This window comes from Lolium perenne, chromosome 2 (genome assembly GCF_019359855.2).
Source record: "Lolium perenne isolate Kyuss_39 chromosome 2, Kyuss_2.0, whole genome shotgun sequence".
In the NCBI taxonomy this organism is placed as follows: Eukaryota; Viridiplantae; Streptophyta; class Magnoliopsida; order Poales; family Poaceae; genus Lolium; species Lolium perenne.
In genome coordinates this window covers 37446819-37460055 of record NC_067245.2, presented here as the reverse complement: position 1 = coordinate 37460055, position 13237 = coordinate 37446819, and the positions used below count along the sequence as shown (strand labels likewise).

Sequence of the window (13237 nt, the reverse complement as noted above, 5' to 3'; positions counted from 1 at the left end):
AAACCAAAAACAGCAGAAAACAGCAGAATCGGCACTTCGGCATCTTGTTAATAGGTTAGTTCCAGAAAATGCACGAATATGACATAAAGTGTGCATAAAACATGTAGATAACATCAATAATGTGGCATGGAACATAAGAAATTATCGATACGTCGGAGACGTATCACGCGTTTGCTTTGTGTTGGGAGAGGAACTAGGCGTTTGAACACGGACACGTTGGCTGCCTCCTTCTTCTTCTGGTTGCATTCTGGGCAATTGCCGATTGTGGGCAATCGGCTCATTCCTGAATCCCAGCAGTGTCTGAAGAAGGGGCAGTCCCAGTGCCTATCGTTGTCGTCTTGCTCCCTTGATTTTCCTTTGGCACGGCGCTCGTGCTCCTCCTCACCGCGATCATGCCGACGATGTCTTTTGGCTTCTCTAGCCAGACGATCTCTTTCATCATCATCGCTGGATCATCGGCGTTGGTCATACTGACTCACATACTTGTTGAGGAGGTGATCAGAGAGGGGTCGCTGATATCTCATGTTCTTCACTTCTCCCTCTGTGACGTAGCGCTTGCCATCATGACGGAGCCGATCGCGTGGAGTGGCCTCCTCTGTGTCCTTGCTATGAGAGCAGCTGCCCTCGTCTCCATCCTTGCCAGCGTGGTGTCCAAGTCCTACCATGTTGATGCTGAACGAGGATCCTGGCTGGCAACCTTCAGGGTAAGTGCATTCCACCATGTTAACGGTGGGGAAGGGTTGGGTGTCGACTTTCATGGCGTACTGGTTGAATATCAGACGTCCTTGTTCTATCGCCATTTGGATCTGCTGACGCCACACCCTGCAGTCGTTGGTGGCATGGGAGAGCGAGTTATGCCATTTGCAGTATGGCTTTCCATTCAGCTCCTGTACCGTGGGGAATTTGAGACCTTCGGGTATCTTCAACTGCTTCTCCTTGAGCAGGAGGTCGAAGATTTGCTCAGTTTTGGTCACATCAAAATCAAAACCCCTGGGCGGACCTGGTGGCTTAACCCATTTGCAGGACACGGGGGTTGCCCCCCGAGTCCATTCAGCCACTGCTACCTCTTGATCCCCCGCAGAAACTTCGTCTTCCTCTGCCTCGACCAGGACTACTGCACGCTTGAATTTGTCCTGGTACAAGTCCGGGTGGCGCTGTTCATATGCCGACAGTTTCTGAACCATGTGCGCCAGTGAGGGGTAGTCTGCTTGGGAGGCCATGTCCTTGAGCGGTGCTGCAAGGCCCGCTACTGCCAACTCGACTGCTTCCTTTTCAGTCACACGAACCGAATAACATCGGTTCCTAAGATTCCTGAAGCGCTGGATGTATTCTGTCACAGTTTCTCCACGCTTCTGACGTATTTGTGCTAGATCGGCAAGGCCAGACTCGGAAGCCTCTGAGTGGTACTGCGTATGGAACTGTTCTTCCAACTGCTTCCAAGTCCGGATCGAGTCTGGTGGCAACGAGGTGTACCACCCGAAAGCCGATCCCGTGAGGGACTGTGAGAAGAGCCTCACGCGTAGTGGATCCGACACTGAGGCCGTTCCTAGCTGTGCCAAATATCGGCTCACATGCTCGATGGAGCTGGAACCATCTGATCCACTGAATTTGGAGAAATCAGGGAGCCGATATTTAGGTGGTAGCGGGATCAACTCGTACTCGTCGGGGTACGGCTTGGAATAGCCGATTGCCCTCCTTTTCGGCACCATGCCAAACTGGTCTCTCAGTATGGTACTGATCTGATCCGCTGTGCTGGCTGCAGGAGTTGAACTCTGAAGATTCGCCGGGGTGGCGTACTTAGCCAGCCATGCTTGCTTTTCCAGCTCTGAGCCAACTGCAGGAGCTGAGCTCTGGAGGTTCGTCGGGGTGGCATATTTAGTTAGCCACGTCTGCTTCTCAAGATCTGTTGCTGACGTTCCTCCTGTTTTCCCAGAAGTCCCTGATGTTGTGGCCTGGTTTGTGAGCGCCCAGTTACCGCAATCTGGCACATACGTGCACGTGTACCCGTGATGGATCTCCTTAGGCGCCTCATGCAAGAACTGGCAGTCACAATGGTCACCACCGATCTTGTAGACGATGAATGCCGGTGAATTCGGCACTTCTGCTGCTGCCAACGCAAATGGCAGCGGTGGACGGGACTGGAGTGGCAACTCTCCTTGATGCGTCCCGAGAGCTAGTCCTGACGGCGAGTACTGGTGCCTCATGATCTCCTGGATCACGCGAAGAGCGACACGCTCCAACGTGTTTACTAGGTTCACAGAGTGGCGGTGTAGCGAGTGAGCCACCAAGTAGTTGATCTCCTGTCACAGGGACCTGGTGCGTTCTTCTGACGGGGCAGAGAGGTCTATCCCATCGAGTGCACCATCAGGCGTGAACCCCTTCCACCTGATGCCATGTGAACGGGTTCTGTGGAAAGAGCCGATGAGGTCGGCTTCGAGGATTGCTTTGACCTCGTCATACTTCTTCTTGAGCTCGTCGGTCAGATCCTCGTACGTGACTGGAGTGCCGTCCGCCATCTCAGATGTAGATGGCGATGTGGTTGATGAAGAAGCTTGTCCCACCGGGCGTGCCAGAATGTGTTGCGGTCAAAACCCACCGGCGGGCAGCGACGGGCAACACAGTAGAGCCGGGAACAACTTAGGGCTGCGGCTGGCCCTGGTCCCTCCGAGCGACGGCCCGCAAAGCCTCTGGTACACACGTCCGATGCTGATGCAAGGGCGTGCCACCTGACCTATACCTGGTCAGGAAGGTGATGGAGATGCCTCGCTTAGTTTCCTGCATGGCATACACGTAAACATTAAATACGAGCCTCGATCGGCTCTCAGGTTATCCTGTGAATCGGCTCAAGGAGCCGATCCACCCATGATTCGTACGAGGTGCACGAATATATGGTGGTCCTGCTTGATCAAGATAAAGCTAATGCGATCTACGACGATTTAGGGTTTTCACCGCATAATCGGATCATCCTACTCACGATTGGGCCTCGTGGCCACGCACGGTGATCGTAAGCCGATCCTAGACAAGGCCTAAAAACCAACACGAGGTTGATCCCCGGAACATCCTGTCTAGGACTAGCAAACGACACCCTACGTGCCGCTGGATCCTCCAACCCTTTGTAAGGCCTAACTATTGCAGATATTAAACTAATCCTTGAAGAACAAGGAGCAACCGTAACGGATCGGATCTACTAAATAATGATCAAGCGGGGTGCCGCCCCCACACCTAAGATAGGTGCGAGGGCGGCTAGATATGCAAGGTTTGCACTACGATAGCATATGATACGAAGAACAATGCTAACCCTAACATATCTAAGATAACTACGTTGCTCGCCATCAAAAAGGCTTCAGTACGAGCAACGCATGAACAACATGAAGCTTCTGCTGCCTAGATCGCAAGATGCGATCTAGGCAGCATGATGCTTACCGGTAGAAACCCTCGAGACGAAGGAGTTGGCGATGCGCCGAGATTGATTTGTTGGTTGAACGTTGGTTGTTGTTTATTCCATAAACCCTAGATACATATTTATAGTCCAGGGGACTTTCTAACGTGGGAATAATCCCCACCGTGCACGAGACAAACTCTAACTTTTAATCTAAGATGCGATCTACTATATTACAGATACACGGGCAATCTAGACCAAACTCTTCGTGTAAAGCCGCTTCAGAGATCTTCCACGTGTAATCTTCTAAGCCCATCTCCCTTACGGCCCACCTCCTGATTTGGCCAAAATCTGGTGATAACAGACTTACACGAGAAGAAGGATGACTATACACGCACACTTGCGAAGGTAATTGAGGACAAGAAGGATAGTGCTGGTAAGAAGAAGGATAGTGCTAGCACGAGCAAATCATCAGCAAGTGTAGCCGGGAAGAAATCAAGTTCAACAAGTGCACCCCTCAAGACCAAGAAAGCGACAACAGGCAGAAAAGGAAAGGAAGTTTCACAGCTCGGAGAACAGACCAAACAATCGATCTCACCACTCAAAGTCTTAGTTGTTCCCCCGGTGTACCAGGAACATGGTGGTATCAATATGGAAGAAGCTGCAAAGCTAGCGGCTGACTGTGGATGTACCGTGGAGGATTTGCTGGGTGCCGCAGATGTTGTATTACCCATTGCTGATATAGCTCCTAAATTTGTCTACGGGGCCGAGTTGGTCAGCAAAGAAAGGCTGCATAAACTACCAACACATATGCGGAATTTGCATAAGTGGTACCTTAATGCGTGCAAGGAGAACACAAGTTTTATCGTGGCGGATATCCCAGGAGATTATTACTTCCGAAGGGAGCAGATCCATATGGAGATGAATGAACTCTGGAAGTTATTCAATTTAGACGCCCTCGACAAATCTCTCATGAGTTGCTACTGCTTGTAAGTTGTTAACTACATATAAGTTCATGTTCATTCAGTTGTTCCTGTTCATTACATATACTCATTATATCTTATGTGTTCTCTTATGCAGACTAAAGATGATTGAATGCAGCCGTAATAAGATGTACAATATTGGGTTTGTTGACCCAGATAAAGTACATCATGAAACGGTACAGAATAAAATTGAAGAAACGGTGGAAAACCTAACGAGGTTTATAGTGGAGAAAAGCTTCTGCGATTCAATACTCTTTCCTTACAACTACAGGTGAGAGTCTTACTGATCTATTGTGCACATTCAATTTTTCTTACTCGATGTTAAGTCTAATTCATGACGTCTATATAAACATGTGCAGTTTCCACTGGATTCTGCTAAACATTCAGATTGATAAGGGAACTGTTGAAGTAAGGGACCCATTGAATAGAGGCCTGGACAGGTTCCGCGACTTGCAGAAGATTCTCCAGACTTAATTTCAATCATTGTCGCGCTATATCTTTCGTGAGATATCAATTAATCATCCATTCATTCAATCATTCTTTTGCCTGGCAGGGTTTGGACATCTTTCAAGGAGATTATTACGGGTAACTTCGTAGAAAAGCTAACATTTACTATTGTACCATGCGCCCAGCAGCCACAAGGGACGAATCTATGTGGATACTATGTTTGCGAGTCCATTCGCATGTTAACCACTGAGAAGCACAACGATAATAGATTCAACGTAAGCAATAACATTCACAGCTTTAATTTATTATCGTCAATGTCGACAGCATGTGGGAGAACCTCCAACCACAGGAACACATACTAGGAATTACGAAGGAACTGACAGGATTTCTATTGAGAGAAGTAATAGACGACAACGTCCGGTTTAGTCCAAATAGGCGTCGGTAGTAGTGAGCTCCATGTATATGTATTAGTTCGAATAGACGACGAGCTTTTGTCCCGGTAGTAGTGAGCTCCATGTATATGTGTAAGGGGAATCTACGAATAGACTTTTGCCTCCAATATTTGTTTGCTCGATCTATATATAATAAATGAACGTGACAAATGTAGTACCCTATAAAAGTATGCAAATTTTATTTTAAAATGAAAAATGAAACAAACCGGGGGCGGTGCCGGTGGCGGGGGGGGGGGGGGGGCTGCACCCCGTCAAACCCTAAAGTAGCAGCGTTCTGCGCGCGCCACGTAGAGGCCTTTTTTGTCGCGGGTGGTCTTACGACCCACGACAAAAAGGTATGCCACGTAGAGGCCCTTTTGTCCCGCCTCCGTTGTCGCGGCTCACCGCCCGCAACAAAAGGCGCTTACGGCCCACGACTATAGACATGTTCTCCACTAGTGGATGGTGATGCTGCTGCTACCGCGCCTTCGAAGCGCGGGCGGCGTCGTGTACTCAGGCTCCTCCTTCACCTCGCGTTGCAAGGAAGACGTCGACCGCGCCGGCCCCGAGGAAGAAGTGTTCAAGGAGGACGAGTATGTTGGCCTCCGAAGCTGGGCGCCCTTAACGTCGCTTGACCAGAGAGGTAGGCGACGGGTTTTAGATTTATGTGTCAATGACGCATCAGGCCCGTCACTCCGCGTCTCGCTTCTCGTTGTGTCCGGCGTGCCAGAAACGTCCCCTATGGACCGGGGTTGGGCTCGAGACGCCGTACACCGTATTAGATCGCGCCGGATGGAAAGGGTCTTTCGGTGCGCGACTGGAAACAGAAAAATGTTCAGCGCGGTGCTTTGGAGAACGCTGCTTTAGATGCGCTAACTCCTCTGAGAGGCCACCTGCCTTGCAAAAACTACGAATAGACTGTGGCACGCCTTCTCATTCTGCTTCGCCCGGCACGTACGAACCCTTTTTGCCCGGGAGTAAGGACGAGCATGACTGGTGGTGAACCAGATTACCAGAGATACACTGGTTAATTCCTGTGGGCTCTCATACGCGGATAATTTCTGTGGACTAGAATTGTTGTACAGTATAGATATTTCATCCACCACTTGAATCAGGGTGTCTAGCACTAGATATGTGGACATGCGTTAGTCTTTCCTCCTACCGCGCGTGCTGCTAGCTGCTATAGCATACCTCTTGTCATTTACCACGGTTTCCATTTTTGAGAAACTTGCTACTCTTTGCTAAGACAACAGCCTCACAGCCTTTTACGCGCCTTTCCTCATACATGCATGAAGCCGTGGTCCATGGGCGTTGCAAAGCTAACGTTGCTTTTGTTGCGTGTGTGTGTTTTTGTCATGGAGTTTGCGTGTGGCCCGATCGAGATTCTCGGGCCGGTTGAGTTGAGGGTTTTTGCTGTGTGTCCATGTTGTTGATGGCTTATCGATGATGTAGCCATGTGTGAGAACGACTCAATCACAAGCTGGTTCACTAGCAATCACTACGGGAACCAGCCGAGGGGCCGACGGCCGGCGGCCGTCGGCACAGCATCACCTGCCGTCGGCCCACGTCTGTGCCGACGGCCGCCGTCGGCACACCGCCGTCGGCACAAAATCGCCTCGGCACAGACTGGCTCACCGTCGGCCCAGCCTTTGCCGTCGGCACAGACGCCAGCCCGACGGTTAAACGACACCGTCGGCACAGTAGCCGTCGGCACAGTCAACGTGGGGCCCGCGGAGCGTCTAACGGCCGTTAGGTCAAGGGAGGTACTGTGCCGATGGCCAAGCCGTCGGCCTAGACACTGCCATCGGAGGACCAGAGGCTGCCACGCGTCCACGCCCCTGCTGCTGTGCCGACGGCCAAGCCGTCGGCCCAGATGCTGCCATCGGAGGACCAGAGGCTGCCACGCGTCCACGCCCCTGCTCCTGTGCCGACGGCCAAGCCGTCGGCCCAGGTCCTTCGGCCCAGACGCGCTGCCGCCCGCTCCGCGCTGCCGCTGGGCGCACCCTTTCTGTGCCGACGGCATAGCCGTCGGCACAGCCCCTGCCATTTGGCACGTCCAGGGGGCTGTGCCGACGGCTAGACCATACCATTTGGTTTCCGGCTGCATTTCCTGGCCCAGCACAGCACGCACAGCATATATAGCAGTAATATACATTCAAATGCATCACAAATGTTGCACAGCACATAATCATCATCAAATGTAGCAACAACATCATCGTGATACAAATATGTGTCATGTAGCACACACAATCATCATACATCGTCGACACATGGCACACACGATCGACGCACACCCGCTAGACACCTATAAGGGAAACTAAGATCAGGGGGTCCAACCAGGTTCCCGACTCGTAAATTCAGGCGTCCGGCCTTTGTCGAGGTAGACCGAAGTAGAACCATGGCCTGAACCATCGCCAGCAGGTGAAAACCCTGAAGCACCGGGAGAATGGCGGCCGGGGTGCATCGGTGTGCCCTCGCGCGACGAACCAGGAGAGGGTCGGTTCCGCGAACTTCCCGTGCCCTACATGTTTGACAAGAGTTAGCATCTTACACATGGGAAAGGAAAGCGGTGAGAACTGGTTAGGCACAGGACTTACCGGAGTCCGTGCGTAGTATGTGGCCGCGAAAGCTTCCCTCGATGGGCACACTGGAGTCGGCCCCGGCCTAGCTGGCTCCTCGGCCGGAAGTGCGATCCTCTCTCCAGTCTGGAAGAACGTCCTGACCGCCTGCATGATAGTTTAGATGTCAAGCGCCGCAGATATAAAAAAAGGGGAGGTGGGACTTGTCATGTCTTCGAACCATAAAAGATTGGAACTTACACGACTCGTCGCCTCCTGGTACTCTTCCCAAGCCGCTCTCTTGAGGTCCCACTCTGCTACAACCGTCAAATAGTTCTCATAAGCGGCCGCGTAGGCGGCCTCAAAGTGAGCCTACAATTTCCAAGAAAAGGAGTCATGTCAATTTAGCCATTCAGGGATGAATGTTGGAAAGAAGATGGAAATGAGAAAACTTACATCCGTACGACGGTGTCGAGGAGGCGCGACCGGTGGGTCGCCGGTGGTGAGGGTAGACCTGATCTGCGTGAGGGTCCTCTGCGGCTTGATCACCCCACTAAGAAGCTTCGTGCGGCCATGCTCCGCGCCGCTCCCCGCCACCATAATCGCCGTCAAGTCGGTCTCCTGCTCAATAGGATCATCCACCTCCGGATGAAGACCCTTGAACACCGAGCAGTACTTCTCCAACTCCTCTTCGGCATAGCCGAAGTACTCGGGCAGCGAGGGCTGAGGCTGGCTCAGATCGGGCTGCTTCAGCTTCATCTTCTGCCACCCTCCCACCTCGGTGAGAGGCTCCCCGAGTTCCGCCTCCTGCACAGCAAGATAAATGTTATGTGTATCAAGTAGTAATATGAGGGGAAATAAATGCAAGTTGTTCCATGTATATATGTACCTTGTGCTTCCTGTAGCGCTCAGTGCTGCGGCTTCCCGCACTGTGTGTTCCTCCAGTGCCCCGGTTTGCCTTGTTGCGCGCGCTCTTGGCGTTGAAGTCGGCGTCTTCGCCAACCCACCTCGCTACCAAGGCCTCAAATGCGTCTTCCTTATTCTCGCACCATAGGGGCATAACCTGAAAAACCAAAACTCATTTGAAGAACACATAATGCAATCCCAACTATGCAGCAACATAGAGTCTCATTGAATATTTACTTACCTTGAAGTAATCTTCCTTTGTCATCTGAGGATCGTCCCTGATATTGTCAGCTTTCTTGACCCTCGTGCCCTGCTCAGCCTTGAAGTGCCCGATGCAGGTATGCTTCTGATTGTACCACTGTTGCCTTGTCAACCTCTGACAAGCCCTAGTCAGTACCGCCCTCCCTTGCTCAACCATATCATCAGGCACCTTATAATGGGTCTGCAATCATGCATAAGAATAATTGTGAGAGAGACATGAGTTAGCATAGTGTGGTCATCAACTATGAAGTAAACTCGAGAAGCATGCTTTACCCAAAACTTGGTGTACACGGCGTCAGAAGCTGTCCCAAAGCCCGGGCAAGGAGCTGCCTCATAGTCCGCCCAAGTCTCGGCTAGCTTCTTCTCGCCGCCGGGGACCGGAGTGTAAAAGCCCGGCCAGATCTTGCCTAATAAGAGCTCCAATCATGCTCGACGGCTGGCGAACCCCCTTGTCATATGTCCAATTGCTGCACAATAATCAAAACATTAGTATGCCAATCAGTTATGCACAATAATGAAAACATTAGTACATAGCAAAATGAATCTAAATGTTCAAAATTAAACTTACTCTTTTTCGTTCGGGATGATGAGGGCTTTCGCATCCTGGCTAGTAGGCTCCCTCCTCTCATCAGGGACTTGCGCTTCACCACGAATGCGCAACTTCTTCGGCGCCATCTCCCTCTCCGCCTCCTCGTCCTGCCCCTCCACCTCCATCTCCACCTCCATCTCCACCTCCATCTCCCCCTCAGTAGACTGTGTGTGAGCGGACTGGGAAGCCACGTCGCCAGAAGCAGAGGGTATGTCACCAAGGAAAGGTCCACCTCCACCTCGTCCTCGTCCTCCACCTCCACCTCGTCCTCGTCCTCCACCTCCGCCTCCGCCTCGTCCTCCAGCTCGTCCTCCACCTCCACCTCGTCCTCCACCTCCACCACGTCCTCCACCTCCACCTACACCTCCACCTCCAACTCCACCCGTGTCATCGTCCGCGTAACGCGAGCTGGCACGCGTTGGTCTTCCACTTCTAGTGGTCCCGGTGAACTTCTGTTGGCTCATACTCTTCAAAATGGAGTTCATGGATTGCTTGCTTCCGCTCATATTGATCAATCACCTGCATTGACAAAGAGTAAACAAGTAAGCATTCATGCCTTAATAAAATGTAGACACTAAGCAAAAAATAGATACTAAGCATAAGAAGCATATTGAAAAATAGATACTAAGCATAAGAAGCATATTGAAAAATAGATACTAAGCATAAGAAGCATATTGAAAAATAGATACTGAGCATAAGAAGCATATTGAAAAATAAATACTAAGTATAAGAAGCATATGGAAAAATAGATACTAAGCATAAAGGCATAAAGGACCCTCACCTCGAATCATCACTATCATAATGAGGCATTGGGTTCTCATAACGAGGCATTGGGTTCTCATTTTCACTATCACTATCAGTATCATGTGAGTAATGAGGTTGGGTGGGAATGTCCGGTGGAGTCTCATCATTGAACCCATTGCCCTCATGTAACTTGGTGAGCATTTGTATGTCCTTTAGGTCCACCACTGTTTCACCATGAAGATGTGCCTCGTTCTCGAGGTCCTCAAGACCAATTTCTATTTGCGCGCGATACTGAAATGCGCACCATGTAGCTGCTTCACAAAAAAAAGCCCTTCCGGCACCCCGAAAATGGAAAAACCGTCGCCCGTGGTTCGGATTGGAAATCCGCGACCGGGGCCTTGCTTCCCATCCTAGGGCCCACGCACGTGCCAAATATGGCCTCGTTCCGACAAACTATGTGGTGAAACGGGCCGTTTCCTACTCATTTCCCCTAAAAGCCATAGAACTCCGGACGAGATAGCCCTGTTCGTGAAGGGTTCTCCAAGATAATTGCCGTATCCCAGTTCCGTCTTTTGCAGTGGTTGCTAGGACACATAAAATGACGCCACGCGGCTCCGCTCGATTTTTTGGCTCCGTTTGCTTCGCCAACTGCGCAAAACGGGGCCGCCGGGACATGCGGTATGGCCGTACCGGGCGCGCGGTTGCACCCGTCCGCCAACGCGCGAAACGGAAAACATTTAGCACATAAAATGACGCGTCATAGACCTAAAACCATTTTTCCCTCCATTTATTGAGCGAAGGAAAGTGTCGCCCCAGTTCAAATCCGGTCAGTTTCCAGCGGATTCGGCGGGGCACCGCAGAAGCGGGTGGGATTCCCAGATGGCTTCCGCGCGGATATGGCATGTGTTAGGTGGTACGTCTGTGGTATCCTAACGCTTAGCTGTGGTCCCGCGCGATACTGAAATGCGCACCATGTAGCTGCTTCACAAAAAAAAGCCCTTCCGGCACCCCGAAAATGGAAAAACCGTCGCCCGTGGTTCAGATTGGAAATCCGCGACCGGGGCCTTGCTTCCCATCCTAAGGCCCACGCACGTGCCAAATATGGCCTCGTTCCGACAAACTATGTGGTGAAACGGGCCGTTTCCTACTCATTTCCCCTAAAAGCCATAGAACTCCGGACGAGATAGCCCTGTTCGTGAAGGGTTCTCCAAGATAATTGCCGTATCCCAGTTCCGTCTTTTGCAGTGGTTTCTAGGACACATAAAATGACGCCACGCGGCTCCGCTCGATTTTTTGGCTCCGTTTGCTTCGCCAACTGCGCAAAACGGGGCCGCCGGGACATGCGGTATGGCCGTACCGGGCGCGCGGTTGCACCCGTCCGCCAACACGCGAAACGGAAAACATTTAGCACATAAAATGATGCGTCATAGACCTAAAACCATTTTTCCCTCCATTTATTGAGCGAAGGAAAGTGTCGCCCCAGTTCAAATCCGGTCAGTTTCCAGCGGATTCGGCGGGGCACCGCAGGAAGCGGGTGGGATTCCCAGATGGCTTCCGCGCGCATATGGCATGTGATAGGTGGTGCGTAGGAGGTATCCTACCGCTGCGCGGAGGTCCCGCGCGATACTGAAATGCGCACCATGTAGCTGCTTCACAAAAAAGCCCTTCCGGCACCCCGAAAATGGAAAAACCGTCGCCCGTGGTTCAGATTGGAAATCCGCGACCGGGGCCTTGCTTCCCATCCTAAGGCCCACGCACGTGCCAAATATGGCCTCGTTCCGACAAACTATGTGGTGAAACGGGCTGTTTCCTACTCATTTCCCCTAAAAGCCATAGAACTCCGGACGAGATAGCCCTGTTCGTGAAAGGTTCTCCAAGATAATTGCCGTATCCCAGTTCCGTCTTTTGCAGTGGTTTCTAGGACACATAAAATGACGCCACATGGCTCCGCTCGATTTTTTGGCTCCGTTTGCTTCGCCAACTGCGCAAAACGGGGCCGCCGGGACATGCGGTATGGCCGTACGGGGCGCGCGGTTGCACCCGTCCGCCAACGCGCGAAACGGAAAACATTTAGCACATAAAATGACGCGTCATAGACCTAAAACCATTTTTCCCTCCATTTATTGAGCGAAGGAAAGTGTCGCCCCAGTTCAAATCCGGTCAGTTTCCAGCGGATTCGGCGGGACACCGCAGGAAGCGGGTGGGATTCCCAGATGGCTTCCGCGCGCATATGGCATGTGATAGGTGGTGCGTAGGAGGTATCCTACCGCTGCGCGGAGGTCCCGCGCGATACTGAAATGCGCACCATGTAGCTGCTTCACAAAAAAAAGCCCTTCCGGCACCCCGAAAATGGAAAAACCGTCGCCCGTGGTTCGGATTGGAAATCCGCGACCGGGGCCTTGCTTTCCATCCTAGGGCCCACGCACGTGCCAAATATGGCCTCGTTCCGACAAACTATGTGGTGAAACGGGCCGTTTCCTACTCATTTCCCCTAAAAGCCATAGAACTCCGGACGAGATAGCCCTGTTCGTGAAGGGTTCTCCAAGATAATTGCCGTATCCCAGTTCCGTCTTTTGCAGTGGTTGCTAGGACACATAAAATGACGCCACGCGGCTCCGCTCGATTTTTTGGCTCCGTTTGCTTCGCCAATCGCAAAACGGGGCCGCCGGGACATGCGGTATGGCCGTACCGGGCGCGCGGTTGCACCCGTCCGCCAACGCGCGAAACGGAAAACATTTAGCACATAAAATGACGCGTCATAGACCTAAAACCATTTTTCCCTCCATTTATTGAGCGAAGGAAAGTGTCGCCCCAGTTCAAATCCGGTCAGTTTCCAGCGGATTCGGCGGGGCACCGCAGGAAGCGGGTGGGATTCCCAGATGGCTTCCGCGCGCATATGGCATGTGATAGGTGGTACGTAGGAGGTATCCTACCGCTGC

General features: G+C 51.8%; 1 protein-coding gene and 1 long non-coding RNA gene across 2 annotated transcripts; both read right to left on the bottom strand.

The window, feature by feature from the left end:
• Positions 1-7563: 7563 nt before the first annotated feature.
• LOC127328372 (uncharacterized) lies at positions 7564-9357 on the bottom strand. The gene is made up of 7 exons (XM_051354976.2): positions 9239-9357; positions 8946-9146; positions 8688-8861; positions 8255-8605; positions 8060-8170; positions 7838-7966; positions 7564-7761 (listed from the first exon to the last, which is right to left on the bottom strand). The coding sequence occupies exons 2-7, from the start codon at positions 9120-9122 to the stop codon at positions 7564-7566; spliced, it is 1140 nt and encodes a 379-aa protein (XP_051210936.2). The 5' UTR covers positions 9123-9146; positions 9239-9357.
• Positions 9358-9369: 12 nt separating this feature from the next.
• On the bottom strand, positions 9370-10573 carry LOC139835987 (uncharacterized). Its single transcript, XR_011751501.1, has 3 exons — positions 10336-10573; positions 9534-10073; positions 9370-9432 (listed from the first exon to the last, which is right to left on the bottom strand). It is a non-coding gene; the product is annotated as an uncharacterized lncRNA (long non-coding RNA).
• Positions 10574-13237: the final 2664 nt, after the last annotated feature.

Bases quoted from the DNA above. Each gene is read 5' to 3' on its own strand.
- LOC127328372 (XM_051354976.2), bottom strand. From the start codon at position 9,122: ATGGTTGAGCAAGGGAGGGCGGTACTGACTAGGGCTTGTCAGAGGTTG. The intron at 8,862-8,945 runs GTAAGTAAATAT...TTGGTTTTTCAG, and splicing joins CAAAGGAAGATTACTTCAAG to GTTATGCCCCTATGGTGCGA. The intron at 8,606-8,687 runs GTACATATATAC...CTTGCTGTGCAG, and splicing joins AGCGCTACAGGAAGCACAAG to GAGGCGGAACTCGGGGAGCC.